The sequence below is a fragment of the Oncorhynchus nerka genome, linkage group LG17 (assembly GCF_034236695.1).
Source record: "Oncorhynchus nerka isolate Pitt River linkage group LG17, Oner_Uvic_2.0, whole genome shotgun sequence".
Classification (NCBI taxonomy): Eukaryota; Metazoa; Chordata; class Actinopteri; order Salmoniformes; family Salmonidae; genus Oncorhynchus; species Oncorhynchus nerka.
In genome coordinates this window covers 40060764-40080225 of record NC_088412.1, presented here as the reverse complement: position 1 = coordinate 40080225, position 19462 = coordinate 40060764, and the positions used below count along the sequence as shown (strand labels likewise).

At 41.0% G+C, this 19462-nt stretch overlaps 1 protein-coding gene across 6 annotated transcripts; it reads right to left on the bottom strand.

The window, feature by feature from the left end:
- Nucleotides 1-276: 276 nt before the first annotated feature.
- Nucleotides 277-19172, bottom strand: LOC115145217 (SPRY domain-containing SOCS box protein 3-like). 6 transcript variants are annotated; one of them, XM_065003158.1, is made up of 8 exons: nucleotides 18364-18927; nucleotides 13742-13946; nucleotides 10951-11089; nucleotides 10448-10625; nucleotides 9972-10159; nucleotides 9515-9617; nucleotides 5145-5270; nucleotides 277-3119 (listed from the first exon to the last, which is right to left on the bottom strand). In XM_065003158.1, exons 3-8 carry the CDS (start codon nucleotides 11074-11076, stop codon nucleotides 2725-2727), a joined length of 1116 nt encoding a protein of 371 aa, XP_064859230.1. In that variant the 5' UTR covers nucleotides 11077-11089; nucleotides 13742-13946; nucleotides 18364-18927; the 3' UTR covers nucleotides 277-2724. The 6 variants fall into 6 exon arrangements, with proteins under 6 accessions (XP_064859230.1, XP_064859229.1, XP_029542464.1 ...); XM_065003157.1 differs by having other exon boundaries at nucleotides 13780-13946; XM_029686604.2 differs by lacking the exons at nucleotides 13742-13946; nucleotides 18364-18927 and adding an exon at nucleotides 18973-19172.
- Between the last annotated feature and the right edge of the window lie 290 nt (nucleotides 19173-19462).

The window sequence follows — 19462 nt, the reverse complement described above, 5'->3', positions numbered from 1 at the left end:
CCACATTTTGGGCCTATTACAATACAGAAATCACAACGGATTTAAAGAATATTCACTTGCTGAATGTGCGCCAATCTGGGCAATGGAACGGTCTGCGTGGCCATCTCTGTTATGATGTCACCTACTAGGTTGGGAAGTGACCTCTGCTCAGACTATGAAGGTGAATACCAGTAGAATGTTGTCGTCAATATGATTTTTTGTTTTTGCCAGAGCTGCATCAGCTGATGCCACCGTCTGTCTGTACACTGAAAGTGGCATTTAGTTTGATTTGCAAAGGAAGGTTTTCATTTGTATTTTATTTGATGTTGATGCATTTTGTGCCATTGTAGGTTCTTTAGACCAACAGACATGCACAAACATTGCTTACTTAATCGTTATTTCCTGGAGGAACATTGGTGTGCAAACAAAGGTTGCCATAACAATATAAATCTTAACAGAGAAGAGAATACTGAATGTAAAGTTTACAGATTATTAAAGATTAAACATTTGCTTGAACCAGGGAAAAAAAAAAGCAAAAAGCACCATGAGCCTCTATTTTTTAGAATAAGAAAAACATTTTTGTGCATATTTCACCTATTCATCTTAGTTTTCAGTTAAAGGCCATGCTTTAGATATAGATTATTGTAGAGAAAGACAGAGAGAAAGAGAAGAATAAAGGCCTATACAATATGAACATTACATAGAAGATCCATTTATATATCCCGTTTATACAGTGAATTCAGAAAGTATTTAGACCCCTTCACTTTTTCCACCATGACAGCCTTATTCTATAATGGATTTAAAAAACACAATACCCCATAATGACAATGTGAAAAAAAGTTATGCCTTATTTACATAAGTATTCAGACCCTTTGCTATGAGACTTAAAAATTGAGCTCAGGTGCATCCTGTTTCAATTGATCATCTTTGAGATGTTTCTACAACTTGATTGGAGTCCACCTGTGGTAATTTTTAAATGTTATTTAACTAGGCAAGTCAGTTAAGAACAAATTCTTATGACGGCCTACACCGGCCAAACCCAGACAACGCTGGCAAATTGTGCGTCGTCCTATGGGACTCCCAATCACAGCCGATTGTGATAAAGCCTGGATTCGAACCAGGGCGTCTGTAGTGACGCCACTATCACTGCGATGCAGTGCCTTAGACCGCTGCGCCACTCGGGAGCCCCGAAAATTGGTAAATCCAATTGATTGGACATGATTTGGAAGTCACACACCTGTATATTTAAAGGTCCCACAGTTGACAATGCATATCAAAAACCAAGCCATGAGGTCGAAGGAATTTTCCGTAGAGTTCCGAGACAGGATTGTGTCGAGGCACAGACCTGGGGAAGAGTACCAAAAAATGTCTGCAGCATTAAAGAACACAGTGGCCGCCATCATTCTTAAATGTAAGACGTTTGGAAACACCAAGACTCGTCCGGCCAAGTCTAGGAAATAAAATGTGGGAAAAGTCAAGGGGTCTGAATACTTTGCGAATGCACTGTATATACACAAGTGCTTTGATGCATAAAATAAACAACATTGTACACTGAAAAATAATAAAACACACAGATATATTTAGATGTTATAATATGTGGACACCCCTTTTCTTCTTTATTCAGTACAATGTCTGCAACCCAACCATTGGACGCACAGGGGTTCCAACCAAATGCATGTGACAACAAAATCAAATATCTAAACAAAATAATAAAGATTGTTCCTGCTCCGAAACAAATGTGCTGATTAACAACAAAATAACGGATTACTTGATCTGTGTATTCTTGCAGAGCAAGAACAGACATTTTCCCATAGATTTTCCAAAACTTTGATTAAATTCCAGTGTTAATGCCAGCCTAATGAAGTTATGATTTCATTAGAGAACAGCTAATGACATACAAACGCAAGCTCTCGCCAAATTGCATCATTTTAACCATTGGTCAGACAGACTCCATCAACATTGATCTAGGGACGGTCTTCTAGATAGGATAGTTGTTGAAGGTCATGTTTTACATGTAATAAATCTGACCAGGACTACCTTCAAAGCAGTCCTTTTCTCCTATTTAGAAAATGTCAAATTGTGAGTGCGAGTCTTGTCTTATTTACACCTTGCATTAATAATGTAACATGGATTGTTTGGATTTTCGTGCCAGGACCAGACAAAGACACAACAAAGAGGGAGGAAAAAGGTAACAAATAAATGTTGTCATGGAGATGTGAAAGCGCAACAAATTGCGACTACTCTCTGGACTCAACTTCGGTCAGCTAAAACAGAAACTTAAAATAGGGCCTTATACTACGGGCCACTCTTATAGCAATCCAACCAGCATTTTATGTACAAGGAGAAAGCATGGTGACAATCCACATAATGCTGCACTTGGTCTCTTTTCATTGATTTCATGTCATCATTGTTGTTGCATATACTGTTAATGTACACTGAAGTTTGGCCATAGGTCTTAGTGCCACATTCGTTTGATCTTGTTTAAATGTTCCCACAACACTGTCCCTAGGTCCTGGGATCACCATTAACGGTAACATATGTGTGTGTGTGTGTGTAAGGGGTTATAACGTGAGTGTGTCTCAGGGAGGGGGCAGGGATCCAGTCCAGTTCATGGCTGCATCCAAATGGCACCCTATTGACCAGAGTTCTATGGGTCTTTGACCAGTGGTGCACTATTTATAGGGAATAGGGTGTTATTTAGGAAACACCCCATGTGTTTACATTGGGGGTCACATTGGATTCCCGTCACGTCCAACGACATCTCTTCCTCTGACATGCCTCAGGGTCCGACGAACACCCCTCAGAGTCATCGCTTTCAGAGGACAAGGCCCCAGCCAAGGGGGGCGTAGGGGGCAAGTGAGACCCCAAGCCCCCCATCCCTGGAGCCCCCAGGAGGCCGTTGTTGAGGCGGAGGACCCAGCCCAGCTTATTGTGCAGCAGGTGGCGCAGGCCAGGGGGCAGCGGCAGTACGCTCAGGGTGTCTGGGCACTCAGGGAGGAGCTTGCGGAGGCGAGCACAGCACAGATACTGCAGGGAAGTGGGCGCGAAGCAGGAGCGGATCACCTTCATGCTGCTCTTGGCTGCTGTGGAACACGTCATGGGGTAGAAATGCTTGTTCTGTAGCTCCGTAGCCGCCACCCCTGCAGAATAGAATATACATTTTATTGTCCAGTTTAGAATGGAAATGTATCCATTTGCTGTCACATTACCCAACGTCACACACAAGCAAAAGGCTAGGCGCAGTACAGGGGTAACTAGCTGGGTACATGCAGAGGGGGAATATGAGAAATCCTAGGTAGGTTCCATGTTAATTAGGTCTTGAAGTGATTTATAGGGCCGGTTTTCCCATCCCAGATCAAGCCTAGTCCTGGACTAGAAATCACTTTGAATGGAGATTTGACATAAAGCATGCATTGTAGCCTAGGACTTAGCTTAATCAGTGTCTGAGAAACTGGCCCCTAATGCCCATCTAGTTACATACTGCCCAACCACCCATCTAACATGCAGTGTTGGGGAAGCTACCCTGAAAATATAGTTTACCAAGTTATCCATTACTTCACACTGGAGGAAGTTAAGCTACCCTTAAAGGAAAACACCTCAAAACAATCTTACCGGCAGTATTTCTGTAACTTGATTACTGCAAACAAAACATTTCGGGACTGTTTCAACAATGGACTAATCAAACAAATACCAAAATATATATTTTGGGGTGTAATTTTCCTTTAAGAAAAAATATAGTTTACTGAACTAAAGTTAATTTGAAAAAGTAGTTCGAACTACTTTGTGATATATTATTTCTAAATCTGAAATAATCTACAAATTGCAAGAACAGTCAAATGTAAACAGAATGTGTAATGTAGCCTATTAATAACAACAACTGTTTCAAGTGAGAATTAGGCACGTTTGATGCAGTAAAAGAAAGGAAATTCTTGCCTCTTTCACCCATATTTTCTTATCTTTTTGCCCCAAAAAGTAGTGTGTAGTTCCTTCCAGTAGTTTACTACAACGCTACATGGCAAAAAAGTCATTAACTTCTTGATGACAGGGGGCAGTATTTTCACATCCGGATGAAATGCATGCCCAAATTCAACTGCCTGCTACTCAAGATATGCATATTATTAGTAGATTTGGATAGGAAACACTCTGAAGTTTCTAAAACTGTTTGAATCATGTCTGTGAGTATAACATAACTTATTTAGCAGGCGAAACCCTGAGGACAAACCATTCAGATTTTTTTTTTTTTTTAGGTCACTCTCTTTTCAATGGTTTTCATTGGGAATCCAGATTTCTAAAGGGACCTTCTGCAGTACCTATCGCTTCCACTGGATGTCAACAGTCTTTAGAAATTGGTTGAGGTTATTCCTTTGTGTAATGAATAAGTACGGCCACCTTGAACGAGGGTCACTTCAAGTGTACTGTTAGATAGAGGCGCGTGACCAGAAAGCTAGCTAGTTTGTTTTCCTCCTGTATTGAACACAGATCATCCCATCTTCAATTTTATCGATTATTTGTGTAAAAAAATACCTAAAGTTGTATTACATGTGAAATGTTTTGGCAAAGTTACAGGTAACTTTTGAGATATTTTGTAGTCATGTTGCGCAGGTTGTTTTTTCTGGATCAAACACGCCAAATAAATGGATATTTTGGATATATATCGACGGAATGAATCGAATAAAATGACCATTTGTGATGTTTATGGGACATATTGGAGTGCCAACAAAAGAAGCTCGTCAAAGGTAAGGCATGAATTATATTTTTATTTCTACGTTTTGTGTCGAGCCTGCAGGGTTGAAATACGCTTTCTGTCTTTGTTTACGGAGGTGCTATCCTCAGATAATAGCATCGTTTGCTTTCGCCGAATAGCCTTTTTGAAATCTGACATGTTGGCTGGATTCACAACAAATGTAGCTTTAATTTGCTATCTTGCATGTGTGAATTAACGAAAGTTAGGAATTTATTTGAATTTGGCGCTCTGCATTTTCCCTGGCTTTTGGCCAGGTGGGACGCTAGTACACATATCCCAGAGAGGTTAACTACTGAAATTGCTACCAAGATTTGAATTGAGTTCAACTACCACCAAGCTAATGCAAAACGTAGTTAAATTACTATATGTAGATCACTACTCACCCCACCTGGTCCCCTTGACCTGTGACCCCTGTAATTACCTATGCACTTGCGGTTCTTAAAGAAGGTGAGTGTTCCATGCCATGTGTCCAGGTGCACTCCGATGATTGAGCCCTGGCCGAAACGTGAGGAGAAGTTCACCTTGTCTCCTTTATGATGTAACAGACCTAGAATATGACCATATTAGCATTATTATTATTATTATTATAAGGGGGGGAAAAACAGGCTCACACACACACACAATTATTTCATGTTTCAAAACAATTTCTTTATCCAGATGAAGGGTACTGTTAAGGGATCCCCTATGGCTTCTAATTATGCTCATTTGTATGTGGGTTACATAGAGAAACAGTCCATTCTCAACCACCTCAAAATCTATTATTTTTGCCCAACATTATTTGGAAATGGTACATTGATATCTTTGCTCCATTTGGGAATTTTCCACTCCAGTTAGCTCATCATCAAATGCCAACTAGTGTTGGCACAATGACTTGTAGTCTATGGGAACAGCTGGTGTACCTGTAGACTTCCTGTCAGCATTGGCTAGCGAAACTACCTACCTTCATACTGCATGGTCATGGCTAAACAGCTTTTGTCAAATTGACATCAAAAGTTATTATTTTTCATTTTAGCTAACCCTAACCCTTTTCATAACCTTAACCCAATTCTCCTAAACTGCTACGAAAATTCTCTCTAGTCAAAACCATACTCGACGAAGAGACATAAAAATGATATCCACGAGTTAATCGGACACTGGGCAAGTAGATAAAAGGTCTTCATTGCCAAAATCCCGAATTATCCCTTCAAACTCTATGGGATCGGGACAGTTGTTATGTAATATGCATAATGTGACTAGAACGACGTTGTAAACAACAGCATCTTTACAAGGTCCTTTGCTGCTGTTCTGGGATTGATTTGCACTTTTTGAACAAAGTACGTTCATCTCTAGGAGACAGAACGCATCTCCTTCCTGAGCGGTATGACGGCTGCGTGGTCCCATGGCGTTTATACTTGCGTACTATTGTTTGTATAGATGAACATGGTACCTTCAGGCGTTTGGAAATTGCTCCCAAGGATGAACCAGACTTGTGGAGGTCTACAATATTTTTTCTGAGGTCTTGGCTGATTACTTTTTATTTGTCCATGATGTCAAGCAAAGTGACACTGAGTTTGAAGGTAGTCCTTGAAATACATCCACAGGTACACCTCCAATTGACTCAAATGATGTCAATCAGAAGCTTCTAAAGCCATAACATAATTTTCCAAGCTGTTTAAAGGCACAGTCAACTTAGTGTATGTAAACTTCTGACCCACTGGAATTGTGATATAGTGAATTATAAGTGAAATAATCTGTCTGTAAACAATTGTTGGAAAAATGACTTGTGTCATGGACAAAGTAGATGTCCTAACCGACTTGCCAAAACTATAGTTTGTTAACAAATCTGTGGAGTGGTTGAAAAACGAGTTTTAATGACTCCAACCTAAGTATGTAAACTTCCGACATCAACTGTATGTATATTTATTTGTGTGATGTATAAAATTGGCCGATTAATCGGTAACGGCTTTTTTTGGTCCTCCAATAATCAGTATCGGCATTGAAAAATCATAAATGGGGGGACGGAGACAGAGACAGATACCAAACAGACCAAACCATTATCAATTTCTATTGGTCCAATGAAGATGGATGCAGGGGTGTGGATAGGCTCATTTGAACAACCTTATTTTAGGCCTTGATGTTATTATGCAACTTGACTCTACATTGAACATTTCTGAAGGGAAGGTGACGTGGCAAATTAGACAACTGCAGGGCTCTACAGTTCAGAACCATCCTATTGGAACTACGAAGAAAAGAGTGTGGAACTTTGGATATGGAACCAGTGTGCTTGACAGGTGTTGCACCACCTTGTAACAAAACAATATCCCATTAGCAAAGAAAGCTATGGCCGCTACTAAAGTAGCGGAGGCTATTAACATCATCATACAATGTGGCACACCATGTAATCCAGCTACTCTGATGCTTCCTCCACATTACTTGAACACGACTTTTGTGAGTTGGTTTTGGATCAACTCTCTGATGGGTTTATTAAGAGTAATCCGTTGGAAAACCCTGAGTTTATCTTATACACAGACGGTTCAAGCATTGTGGAGGGGGGGGGGGTGAGGAAGGCAGGCTGGGCAGTTACTACTGTTGGGTTCTGAGGATATGAAATATACTTATTCATGTCACTGAGGGAGAGAGGATAATGTATAACATTTACATTATGTCAGGATATGTTATTGTTAGCCATCAGGGATCCTATGAGAGGGATCCACTGGGAGGACACAGTCTGGTACCAGGCACCATGACAGCCGTGAGTTGGAGAGGAGTAAGCACTTGGGGTAGAGGTCAGGTCAGATGAAGTGAGGAAGAACAGATATCACTAAGGTTCTGTCTAGCAACAGAGATGCATTGGCTGTTCAGATGTGTAGGAGGAGACTCAGGAGGAAGGGTTAAATATCAGTGCTTGTGTGAAATGTCGTTGTCTAATGCAGCTGTATTGATCCGCTGGGAAGAATTAAACTTGGTTAAGCTTTCATAGTGTCTGTTGAGTTTTTTTATCCTGAGAATTAGAACCTAACACTACAATGGACAATGTGATAGTGACAGGCACGTTAGATTTAAGAAAATCAGTTCACTTTATGAGTGGCACAATGTTTAACTATTGCATACAACTCTCTAATGCAGTAGCGGAAGCAGACAGACAAGTATAAGAGGTGTGGGGAATAAGTCCCGAGGGGGGACATGACGTAGTACCAGGACAGTGGGTGATGGTAAAAAAATATTTAACAGAGACATTAGGGCCAAAATGGGAAGGTCCTTATCACGTTCTGCTCATGACGAGGTCAGCAGTAAAAGTCCATGGAAAATCACGATGGATATTATGTCACTCATTGCAAGGTTGTCCATGTTGATGACAAAGCGGAGCCTGGAGAATAAAGAACTGATTGATTAGCAATCGGGGGCCAATCTCGGGTGAAGAAGCATAGTAAGATGATCAGAACCTGATATGCTTCTATGTTGTACACCGCAGTCATCATATTAGGGATATCTAGGTGAAATGACCAACATCTTCCTGAAATCGGGACATGCTTACTTAGGGAAATCTATGTGAAATATCAATGTGAAATATCAATTTCTCTTGAAACCAGGACATGTTACTTTCACTTTTTTGTTTCCTTCGTTACAGGTTACTACAATCTACAGTCTAAAGCAATATCCCTTGACCCAAGGACTGAACTTGAAATTATACAAGATCACTGGTGAAGTGTTCACTAGAGAAGTCCTTATCAACCAGTGGAACGGAAGAAGAATTAGAAAGGAAGATTTCCTCACTACCGGCAGACTTTCAGAACATAATTTCTAATAGTTATCTATGTGGGACTGATACCAGTGTGGAAGAGCGGATCACTTTTAAAGGACTTGGTAAATGATTACCTTGCCAATAGGACGATTGAATATTATGGTCTTGTAGACAATTTTATTTTTTTGAGTTTCCTCCTAATACAGGATGTGGTAGGAATCGTAAGGGACATCCATCATTACACCGGTTAATACTTATTTTTTATAACTTTGTTTGAAATCTATTTATTTTTGTAACAGCAAGTAAAATATGACCTTTGTGTTATAGAAATGCAAGGTGTTTAATGTGAATGATTTTATGCATACTGCTAATGTGTTTTATACTGTATATTTTTTCATGTTTAAATTTTTTTTCTTTTCTAAAAAGACATTAAAGTATATTTCTTTTTAAAATGTTCTAGGGGGAGTGTAAGAATATTTTGAAGATAAATACACAACACAGAGGACAAGAGGTCAAGAGTACTAAAGTCAATAGAGTACTAATGGTCAATATGGAATTATTAATGGAAATAGATGGTTTTCAGTTCAACATCTGTTAGGAATGTCAGTCCTGAACTCATAGCTATGTGTGGCACGTTCTCATTGGTCCAACCTGAAATAGGATACTTGTTATTTGGCCATTGGTCCAGTTTTATTGCAAGGAATTCTAATTGGCCAACAACAGGCTAGGGCTGGGTTATAAAACTACATCCTGTACCTTTGTTCTGTGGAGAGAATCACTGAGGATAGGGAAGGAACGACCATCTAACATCTACCTCGCAGCATAAAATCTATGATTTATCATCTTTGAATAAACCAATTTCCTCCCCCTGATTTGCTATAGATTTGCTGTATTATTAAAGAATAACATCAACTGCTAACAGCTCCAAAAGTGAAAACCCTGTCCAGCAGAGCAGGCACCACTACAGGCAGGCTCAATCAAACACTGAAAGTATTTGGAAAAAAACCGAATACGATATGAACCCAGGTCTGTTTGTGATAAGGACTATCTGATGGATTATATGGTTTTACCAGTGTAGGAGAGACCCCAGCTGTCGTCATCTTTCCCCAACAGGCTGCAGAAGGTATGTCTGTACTTATCCAGGTTCACGTCACAGGTTCCGATGCCTACCATCTACACAACATCGAATAGTCTTCATTCAACATGTTCACCTTAACCACATAACATTAAAATAGAACAGTAATCAACATGCTCACCATTATACAATATGCAAAAGGTTCACAAAATAAGCTTTAGGAAAGAGAAACCACTAAACTTCCTAAGGTCTTACAAGACTAAGCACCAACCCCCAGCAGAGGAGGCTGGTAAAAGAGAGAAATCAGAGGACAGGCTCATAGTAATGGCTGGAATTGAATGAATGAATGAAAACTATTCCATTACAATGTGCCAGCCTCCGATTTAAAGTGACACCTGTCTCCACTAATCCTCATAATGCTGTTTCCTGAGTAATGATGTGCAGAGCCTCACCATATCTGTCCCGTACACTGGTGATGTCATCTTGATCTCCCAGAAGTGCTGTCCATCTGCCAGCTCCTTAGAGCCTCTTATGGCTGCTGTGCCGCAGCTGTACTCCGTGTGGAAGTTGACTTTGCGGTTGTCGCAGGTCATCAACGTGGCCGTGGAGCGGTTACTATCGTCCCACACCCAGTCAAAGTCTGCAATGTCAAGAGGTCAGTGGATCAAATGACAGTTGACTTCCAACATTTCAGACACTTAAGATATTTTAATAAGCAAATAATGGTGAGAGCTTCACTTTTGGGAACTCCCTGATACAGCATGGGCATGAAACATAAGAAAACCCTCAGAAACAGTGTGAAATACCTGAAATGACTACCTGAACTTGACCTATAAAAAGCGCTCACTTTTCCACTTCAAAACGTTTTGCTACGGTGTGCCCTTCTGAACACAACCCTAGTTCCCCACCCTGCCCCTCCAGTCCTCACCCTGGTCTTCCTCTCCACAGTGGCAGTCTTTGATGCGGTGGAAGCCCCGGAGATGTGGGTTGTAGCTGGGCTCGGCCTGGGAGTCGCAGGTGCAGTACGACTCTCCGGTAACGGGCACGGCACTGGGGACCGGTGGCACCACGGGACGGTAGTCTGGCTCAGAGTCTGAGTCACTGTACTGCAGAGGCCAAACAGTACATAACAGTGCTCAAATATGTCAGCTGTACTTGACTCCGCTTTTCTGGCACAATGGAACTGTCTATGTCACAGGTGCCAAACTCATTCCACGGAAGGCCAATTGTCTGCGGATTTTCGCTCCTCCCTTGTACTTGATTGATCAACTTGCCTTAGGTCCCTCATTAGTTAGGAACTCCCCTCACCTGGTTGTCTAGGTCTTAATTGGACACAAACTGAAAGGAAATAACAAAAAACAGAAGGCAATCTTCTCTCTATGGAATGAGTTTCACACCCCTGGACTACGTCCGTCACAAACCGACCCTTACCTGTAAGCGTTCGTAGCCCCACTCTTCACTTTCTGAGGACAGTACCAGCGCCCGGGAATCAGCATCTCGCCGTAGTCCACTCCACACGTAACGCCATGCCCGGCTGTTTCTGCTCCGCCTTGACATTGCAGCAGGACACCTGGGGGAGGGAGGAGTCAGGAGAGTCAGAGTTGGGTGGACAAAGGTTGCATCCAAAATGGCACCCTATTCAGGGCATTACTTTTGATCAGAGCCCTATGAGCTCCAGAAGTTGACAATTTTACAATGTAGGCAACAATGTGATATACAGTGCATTCGGAAAGTATTCAGACTCCTTGACTTTTTCCACATTTGGTTACGTTACAGCCTTATTCTAAAATGTATTAAATAGTTTTTTCCCCCTCATCAATCTACACACAATGCCCCATGACGACAAAGCAAAAAACTGTTGTTGTTTTTTGCATTTTTTTTAATAACTGAAATATCACATTTATATAAGTATTCAGACCCTTTACTCAGTACTTTGAGAGCCCGATGATCGATCTGAACATTAACACGCATCACTTGCGGTACGGTTATGGAAGCATAAGGACCTTATATTTCATATCAGTAAGAAAAAAAAAGAAAGAAAAAATACATTGATACACATACAGCTTTATAGGGTTTAGTGTCCCCCACACCGCCATCTCCATGTTACAGTGTGTTTACGGAAGACAGAAGGAAGACCTCCTGTGCTAATTAGCATGCTCCTAACCTGTGTGTAACGGAAGAAAGCCGCCAGAAATGTGTTGTCACTGAAAAACAATGTTGGCTGCAACTGTGATAAACCCGGTTAAAACAGTGTATACTTTGCATTTGTGAAATTATATTGATGAGATATAGAACCATATCGCAATTTAGAATTAATTCACGTTTAGATAAAGAGTATTTGACTGCCAGAGCCAGTCTGCCTCTGAAGATACTGGATCATATAAGGTCCTTGGACCGTAACGATACGCTCCTTTATTAACCTCTAAAGGTCTAAGCCAGGGATCATCAACTAGATTCAGCTGTGGGCTGATTTTTTCTTGAGTGGATTTGTAGACTGCAAAAATTCGCTAGCTAGCTAACCAACAACCGTAACCATGTATTTGAGAGACAACAGGTGCTCAATTGTGCAAATGTGTTCACATTTTCAATAAACATTGGAAACAAAATACAGTTAACATGTTGTCAACAATCTAAGCCAACCCTGTCTGTTTTGCCTCTTAGTTACGCACGCGTTGGTTTTGTTGCTAAACAACCAAGCCATATATTAGTTTGTAGGCCAAACCGTTTGGACTCTACAGACTCATGTTTTTGTGAGAAGACTGATTTTCTGGATTTCTCTTGGTCTGACAAACAGTGATGTAGCTCTGCCACAGTCCACAGCAGATGCAGAAGACCGACATAGGCGGATCTGGTGGATTGAGCCAATGCAAAAAAAACATAACGCAAAGACAGATTTATGGGGACATTTTAATTATGTTAAACTGATGCACGGGTGCATCAATCAATTAGGGGGTTAAGAGTACATCTTGGGCTAACTGATGCCTAGCCTTGCTACACCATCAATTATGGATAAATGAAGATCTCCTACTCAGGCTATTTACCATTTAAACAAATTGTTACAGTTCTGGTCTGCTTAAGGGGCACCAATGCAATGGATAGAAGAATGAGACAGATATTTCACCGGATGTATAAATGTGACGCATCCAGTTGGCGTTTCCACACCACCAAATATGGTGATGAGAGGAAGCCCAGTGGCCTGCAGTGTGAGAAGATGGAGAGAGATGGATTTTGGCAGTCATTCTGCTAATTCTCATTGACTAAACATTTGATCTCCAGTTCCATTTCAAAAACTAAAATCTGTAACAAACAGTGGACTGTGTTTTTTAGACTTTACCCTTTGCCAAAGTTTAAAAAATGGGCGAATCTAGTTATTGCACACGCACTTCACAGCGTAGACGTTCCCTAACGGAAATATGCAAATAAAATGCTAGAACGCACCAATAGGTTCTCACTAGCTTGTGCTTGGCTCTGCCCACCTCCTTGCTTGTTCTGCCCACTATGATTATTTTGCTCCATTTGGAAAACTAGTGGTGCACGACTCCAGGATTTTTGGAGTCGAAAGGAGTAGACTCTTGTCTACTGAAACGGATGCGCACAGACACCATCTCATTATTGCAGTCCTACTAGGAAGACTACATTTTGAGGACATGAGCATGATGTTGCCCACTTGCCTATAAAAGGCCTATTTTGTTTGAATATAGAAGGTGATGTGTAGTAACAAAAATATTTCAGTGATATTCCTGCTGTGTGCATGATGCAGCGCACTTTGCTGATAAACCTGTTCTTTGCCATGTTATAGCTCTATTCGGTCAGGTATTACCAGAGAGGATGTTTCATCTTCCTTCTCTGCAGCATTGCCATGTTCACAGTTTTCCCGCCAAATTTTGCTACTTTATAACCCAAGTTGTGGGTGAAAATGTATTGGCCATGGTTGCAGGTTTTTGGGCTATTTCTAAGTTGCACCGCGGCCACCATGGCATTTCTCTTAGAAAAATATACAGTACCATTCAAAAGTTTGGACACACCTACTCATTCAAGGGTTTTTCTTTATTTTCTACATTGTAGATGTAGTGAAGACATCAAAACTATGAAATACCACATATGGAATCATGTAGTAACCAAAAAAGTGTTAAACCAAATATATTTTATATTCTTCAAAGTAGCCACCCTTTGCCTTGATGACAGCTTCTCACACTCTTGGCCTTTTCTCAACCAGCTTCACCTGGAATGCTTTTCCAACAGTCTTGAAGGAATTCCTACATATGCTGAGCACTTGTTGGCTGCTATTCCTTCACTCTGCGGTCCAACTCATCCCAAACCATCTCAATTGGGTTGAGGTCGGGGGATTGTGGAGGCCAGGTCATCTGATGCAGCACTCCATCACTCTCCTTCTTGGTCACAGCCTGGAGGTGTGTTGGGTCATAGTCCTGTTGAAAAACAAATGATAGTCCCACTAAGAGCAAACCAGATGGGATGGCTTATCTCTGCAGGATGCTGTGGTAGCCATTCTGATTAAATGTGCCTTGAATTCTAAATAAATCACAGACAGTGTCACCAGCAAAGCACCCCCACCTCCCCCATGCTTCATGGTGGGAACCACACATGCAGAGATCCACCGTTCACCTACTTTGCGTCTCTCAAAGACAAGGCAATTGGAATAAAAAATCTCATATTTGAACTCATCAGACCAAAGGACATATTTCCACCGGTCTAACGTCCATTGCTTGGCCCAAGCAAGTCTCTACTTTTTATTGGTGTCCTTTAGTATTGGTTTCTTTGCAGCAACTCAACCACGAAGGCCTGATTCACAGTCTCCTCTGAACAGTTGATGTTGAGATGTGTCTATTACTTGAACTCTGAAGCATTTATTTGGGCTGCAATTTCTGAGGATGGTAACACTAATGAACTTATCCTCTGCAGCAGAGGTAACTCTGGGTCTTCCTTTCCTGTGGCGGTCCTCATGAGAGCCAGTTTTATCATAGCGCTTGATGGTTTTTGCACTCGAAGAAAGTTCCAAAGTTATTGAAATTTTCCAGATTGACTGACCTTCAAGTCTTTCTTATATAACCTTTGTTGGCAATGACAGAGGTCAAAAGTTTTCTGTAAGTCTTCACAAGGTTTTCACACACTGTTGCTGCTTTTACTCCTCAGTTTGCTCAGTGTGATGAGGAAAGGTGTGTTAATGCATGTTTATTAGTCTTTTGAATGCAAATTTTCACAAATGCACAAAAATCTTAAATAAACATAGTCTTGTTGCACTACTGTCTGTAGGAATATATATTAGCGTGAATGGGGATCATTTGAGTGCAACTTTGAAAGGCTAGCCCAGCTAGAGAGGGTCTCTTTCAAGTACAGTGTGAGTTTTCTGATTTTCTCACGGTATTCTTTACTATCTTTTGTCAGGCAAATATACTTGAGTTATGAGGGTCCAGATGGCAGCATTGTTTGCCTTGGATTTGTAGCCATTCCATGCAGGTATGTTGTTAAAATGTGACATTTTTGTATTTCATGTTTGATGTGCCTAGTTAGCGGTCGTTCATTTTGTTAACTGTCTGGTCATGTCAGGAAGGGTGTTGTTGCCTCATTAGTATGCCTGCAGTATAATAGAACATTCAAATAAATACTTCTTATTAGCAAATTACTAGTATATTGGTGTACAACTTTAATAAAATGACATTTGAGACTTTTGAAAATATGAACATGTACATTTTGTACAATACATTTTTTTGTTGTCAGTTTGCTCAAAGCGTGGTGAGAAATAGGCTAATATACTTGTGTATGAGTCCAGACAGCCGCATTAACATTTGCCTTGCATTTGTATCCATTCCATGCAGTAATTTAAAAAAAGAGAGACAACCGGGGCCTCCTGGGTGACGCAGTGCTAGCTGTGCCACCAGAAACTCTGGGTTCGAGCCCAGGCTCTGTCGCAGCCGGCCGAGACCGGGAGGACCATGGGGCGAGGCATCAATTGGCCTAGCATCGTCTTGGTTAGGGAGGGTTTGGCCGGTAGGGATATCCTTGTCTCATCGCGCAATAACGACTCCTGTGGCGGGCCGTGCGCAGTGCACGCTAACCAGGTCGCCAGGTGCACAGTGTTTCCCCCGACACATTGGTGCGGCTGGCCTCTGGGTTGGATGCGCGCTGTGTTAAGAAGCAGTGTGACTTGGTTGGGTTGTGTTTCGGAGGACGCATGGCTTTCGACCTTTGTCTCTCCCGAGCCCGTACAGGAGTTGTAGCGATGAGACAAGATAGTAACTACTAACAATTGGATACCACGAAAATGGTGAGAAAAAGGGGGTAAAAGAGACAACCAGCAGAATTGTGTCCAGAGCTTTCCCTTCCCTTCCACCTAAAACTCCCCAGAACACAACGCAAAAAGGTACCAGTATAGAACCGGTTCCAAAAGCACTTGAAAACGGCTTTGGGCGCACTAGAGTGCATTGCATAAATTTGCTCAGAGGTGGTTTAAACTGCATTCTAATGTTGACTGCTTAAAGAAAAAGGTATCAAGCATGCTTTATGCTTTATGTATGCTTGGGTCTCCGGGGCTACCCGAGTGGAAATTTGAAATGGAAGTGGTTCTTCTTATGGAGAAAAGTCCTCAATGTAACTGACATTAGGCTAAATGTGTAGAACTATACATTTGCCTCTGCTGGCCATCAAGTAGCCTATTAAATGTATATGCCATTGTATATGCCATTTCATACAATAAATATGTTGAAATGACAACATCACTGGAGTCATTGCAAATCAATGTGTGTCACTTGTGTAGCCTACCTGGAAAAGCAATTTTATAAATAGCCTACGACAGTTTGTTGCCTTGTATTATTATGAACGCATAAATTTTTTTTTAATAAACACTGGCTGTTGTTGACAAGCATATTCAGTTCATATACATATTATTGAAATTATGACCCCATCCTCAGCAGCCTATTCAAGCAGGCTGTTGGGAAACAAGCACCTCTAATTGCGAAATCGCCTCACTCTTCATTAATAAATTTGTCTTAATTTGAACTAAGCAAGCTGCTAAATCGTTCAGTTTATATCTTGTCTACAGTATCCTAGACAAGATGTAGGCTATCTGAAATGAGATGTAGGCCTATCAGGGGCTATAGGATACCTGCCATAAGCTAAGCAAACTACGGCAAAATGTAACTGCATTCATAAACCCAGATTTTAATCTGTAGCCTATGCCTATTGAAATTACAAGTCAATCTTGCAAATGGGCCATTTATAATGGTTTGTAGTCTTAATATCTGGCACATAATTGCCAGAAAATAGCCTAACAGTTTGTTTTATGTTCATCCAAGTATTTATTGCTCAGAGATTTACTGTCGGATTTATCTATAGCTATGCACACGCGCAAAGGGGATTTATATACATTTATAAACCTTGTTCGAGCCCTGAATGCTGATTGGCTGAAAACTGTGCTACATCACACCATATACCACGGGTATTACAAAACATGACTTTTTACTGTTATAATCACAGTGGTAACCAGTTTATAATGGCAATAATGCCCCCCGGGGGTTTGGGGTATATGGCCAATATACCATGGCTGACAGCTGTATCCAGGCACTCCGCATTGTGTCATGCTTAAGAACAGCCCTCAGCCGTGGTATACACCTTGGGACGGTTGAGCTAGCGTGAGCTAATGTGACTAGCATGACATTTTAAGTAACAAGAACATTTCCCAGGACATAGACATATCCGATACGGGCAGAAACATTAAATTCTTGTTAATCTAACTGCACTATCCAATTTACAGTAGCTATTACAGTGAAAAAAATGCCATGCTATTGTTTGAGGAGAGTGCACAGTTATGAACATAAATGTAGTAATAAACCAATTAGGCACATTTGGGCAATCTTGATACGACATTTTGAACAGCAATGGTTATTTGGCAAATACAGAATTACGCCTAACCTGGAATAATACATTGTGACCTCTCTCTTGCATTTCAAAGATGGGGGGGGGCATGTTTTTTCGTTATCTGCATTATCTTTTACCAGATCTAATATGTTATATTCTCCCAATGTGTTATATTCCTTTCAAATAGTATCAAGAATATGCATATTCTTGCTTCAGGTCCTGAGCTACAGGCAGTTAGATTTGGGTATGTCATTTTTTTTTTAAAGGGTCCAATCCTTAAGAGGTTGCAATGTCATAACCTGCAATTATTATTATTTAGAGGAAACGCGAATTTTGCTTCTAATGTTACAGGTTACTATGATAGTCAACGTTACGGGAAAATGGTTTATTGTAGAGATATGGCAACTCCTCCCATGCTGTCAAAAAAAAGGTGTGTACTAGTTTTTCCGAGCCTTTTGGGTTGGCTTTGAGTGGTCATGGGCTCGACATTTTAACTTCACCTGGCAACCCTGCGTCTCTCTGTACACTTCACGTACCATCAACTGTCATGCATAGATTTTAGATAGCTACATTTTACTTACCTAGTTGCTGTGCATAAAATAACCATCCATCTGTTTAAACTAAGTGACCAAGCAACGCAAATATGTAGGCTAGGCTACTGACTAGATCATACAATCAATCATCTCGTCTGGTACGTTTTGGGCCTAGCTGGCTCGCGCACAGCCCCAACAGTGCTGCAACACGTTTTCAATTTAACTAACGTCAACGGGCTAGCTGTGCCTACATGGTCAAGGCCTAAACATTTACATCATGGCAAAAATGTAAGAAATAATATGCATCATAACTAGTTACATATCTACAGTTTAACCTTTCTCCGACAACATGTTATTGTTGTTGACGTTAGCTAGCTTGCAAGTACCTAGTTAGTTACAGTTGGCTGGCTAGACAGCGTTAGCGCGATTGCTAATGTACCTGTATTGTAACGTTACCAGCCGTCCGTTTCCTGTCCGACACTTAAAAATAAACCCTTAGTGTTCGTTAAATGCCACAGGACTATATAGGCCAATATCTTTTTGAAACATTTGCAGCGAAGTACTTTCTTTACTAACATGCTAGTCGGCCAACTAGCTTAAACTCTCTATGACAGAATTTCTAAACCGAGGCGCAACATCGCGAGACTTCCGGAAACGCTTGCCAAACAGACCAGGCCGGATTTGAGACTTCAATGACATACGTCAAAAAGTATTCCTTAGTTTTTACTTTTCTCAAAATCTAAAGGCACAACCTGGATTCTAACAATGTTTTAAGTAGTTCAACACGTTATTATTCCAACATCGTGAAAGTGCGAAACTGACACGTGTTCGTTTTCGTCACAAATTACTTTATAGTTAATAAGGAGTGCCTTTGATTTGAAGGCTTGCCCGTGCGCAGTTTGGCGCGAGACGTCCGTTAACCCGATGCGGTGTTTCTACGCATTTCTTTAGCCCGCCAGCGTCGCCACCGACATCGCCTGAAGCGGGATTTCTATCGGAGAAGCAGTTTCTGCCCAATTTCAATCCAAAGATTTTTTTTATCACTAACCCAAGATAGACCAGAGCCTGTCGTTTCCAATGGGAATAAATTAATCCGAGTGGGCGGCAGTGTAGCCTAGTGGTTAGAGCGTTGGACTAGGAACAGAAAGATTGCAAGATCGAATCCCCAAATTGACAGGGTACAAATCTGTCGTTCTGCCCCTGAACAAGGGGCTTAACCCACTGTTCCTAGGCCCTCGTTGAAAATAAGAATTTGTTATTAACTGACTTGCCTAGTAAAATGAAAAAATAAAAGTGGGCAGAGCAAAGCAACAGCTACGGAAATCCTATTGGCGTGTTCTAGCATTTATTTCCATAAGGGAACGCCCACTGCGCGTGTGTAGTAACTCAATTCGCCAAACACTCCTAAAAAACACATATCAAAACTTTCGCAAAACAAAGTTTTGCTACAGATTTTAGTTTTGGAAACAGAAAACTGAATGGGAATCAAATGTTTCATCAATGACAACATTTGCAGAATTTCGGCCAAAATCCATCTC

Bases quoted from the DNA above. Each gene is read 5' to 3' on its own strand.
- LOC115145217 (XM_029686602.2), bottom strand. From the start codon at position 17,998: ATGGTTATTTTATGCACAGCAACTAG. The intron at 11,090-17,972 runs GTAAGTAAAATG...TCCCTCCCCCAG, and splicing joins ATTTTATGCACAGCAACTAG to GTGTCCTGCTGCAATGTCAA. The intron at 10,626-10,950 runs GTAAGGGTCGGT...TGGCCTCTGCAG, and splicing joins GGGGCTACGAACGCTTACAG to TACAGTGACTCAGACTCTGA.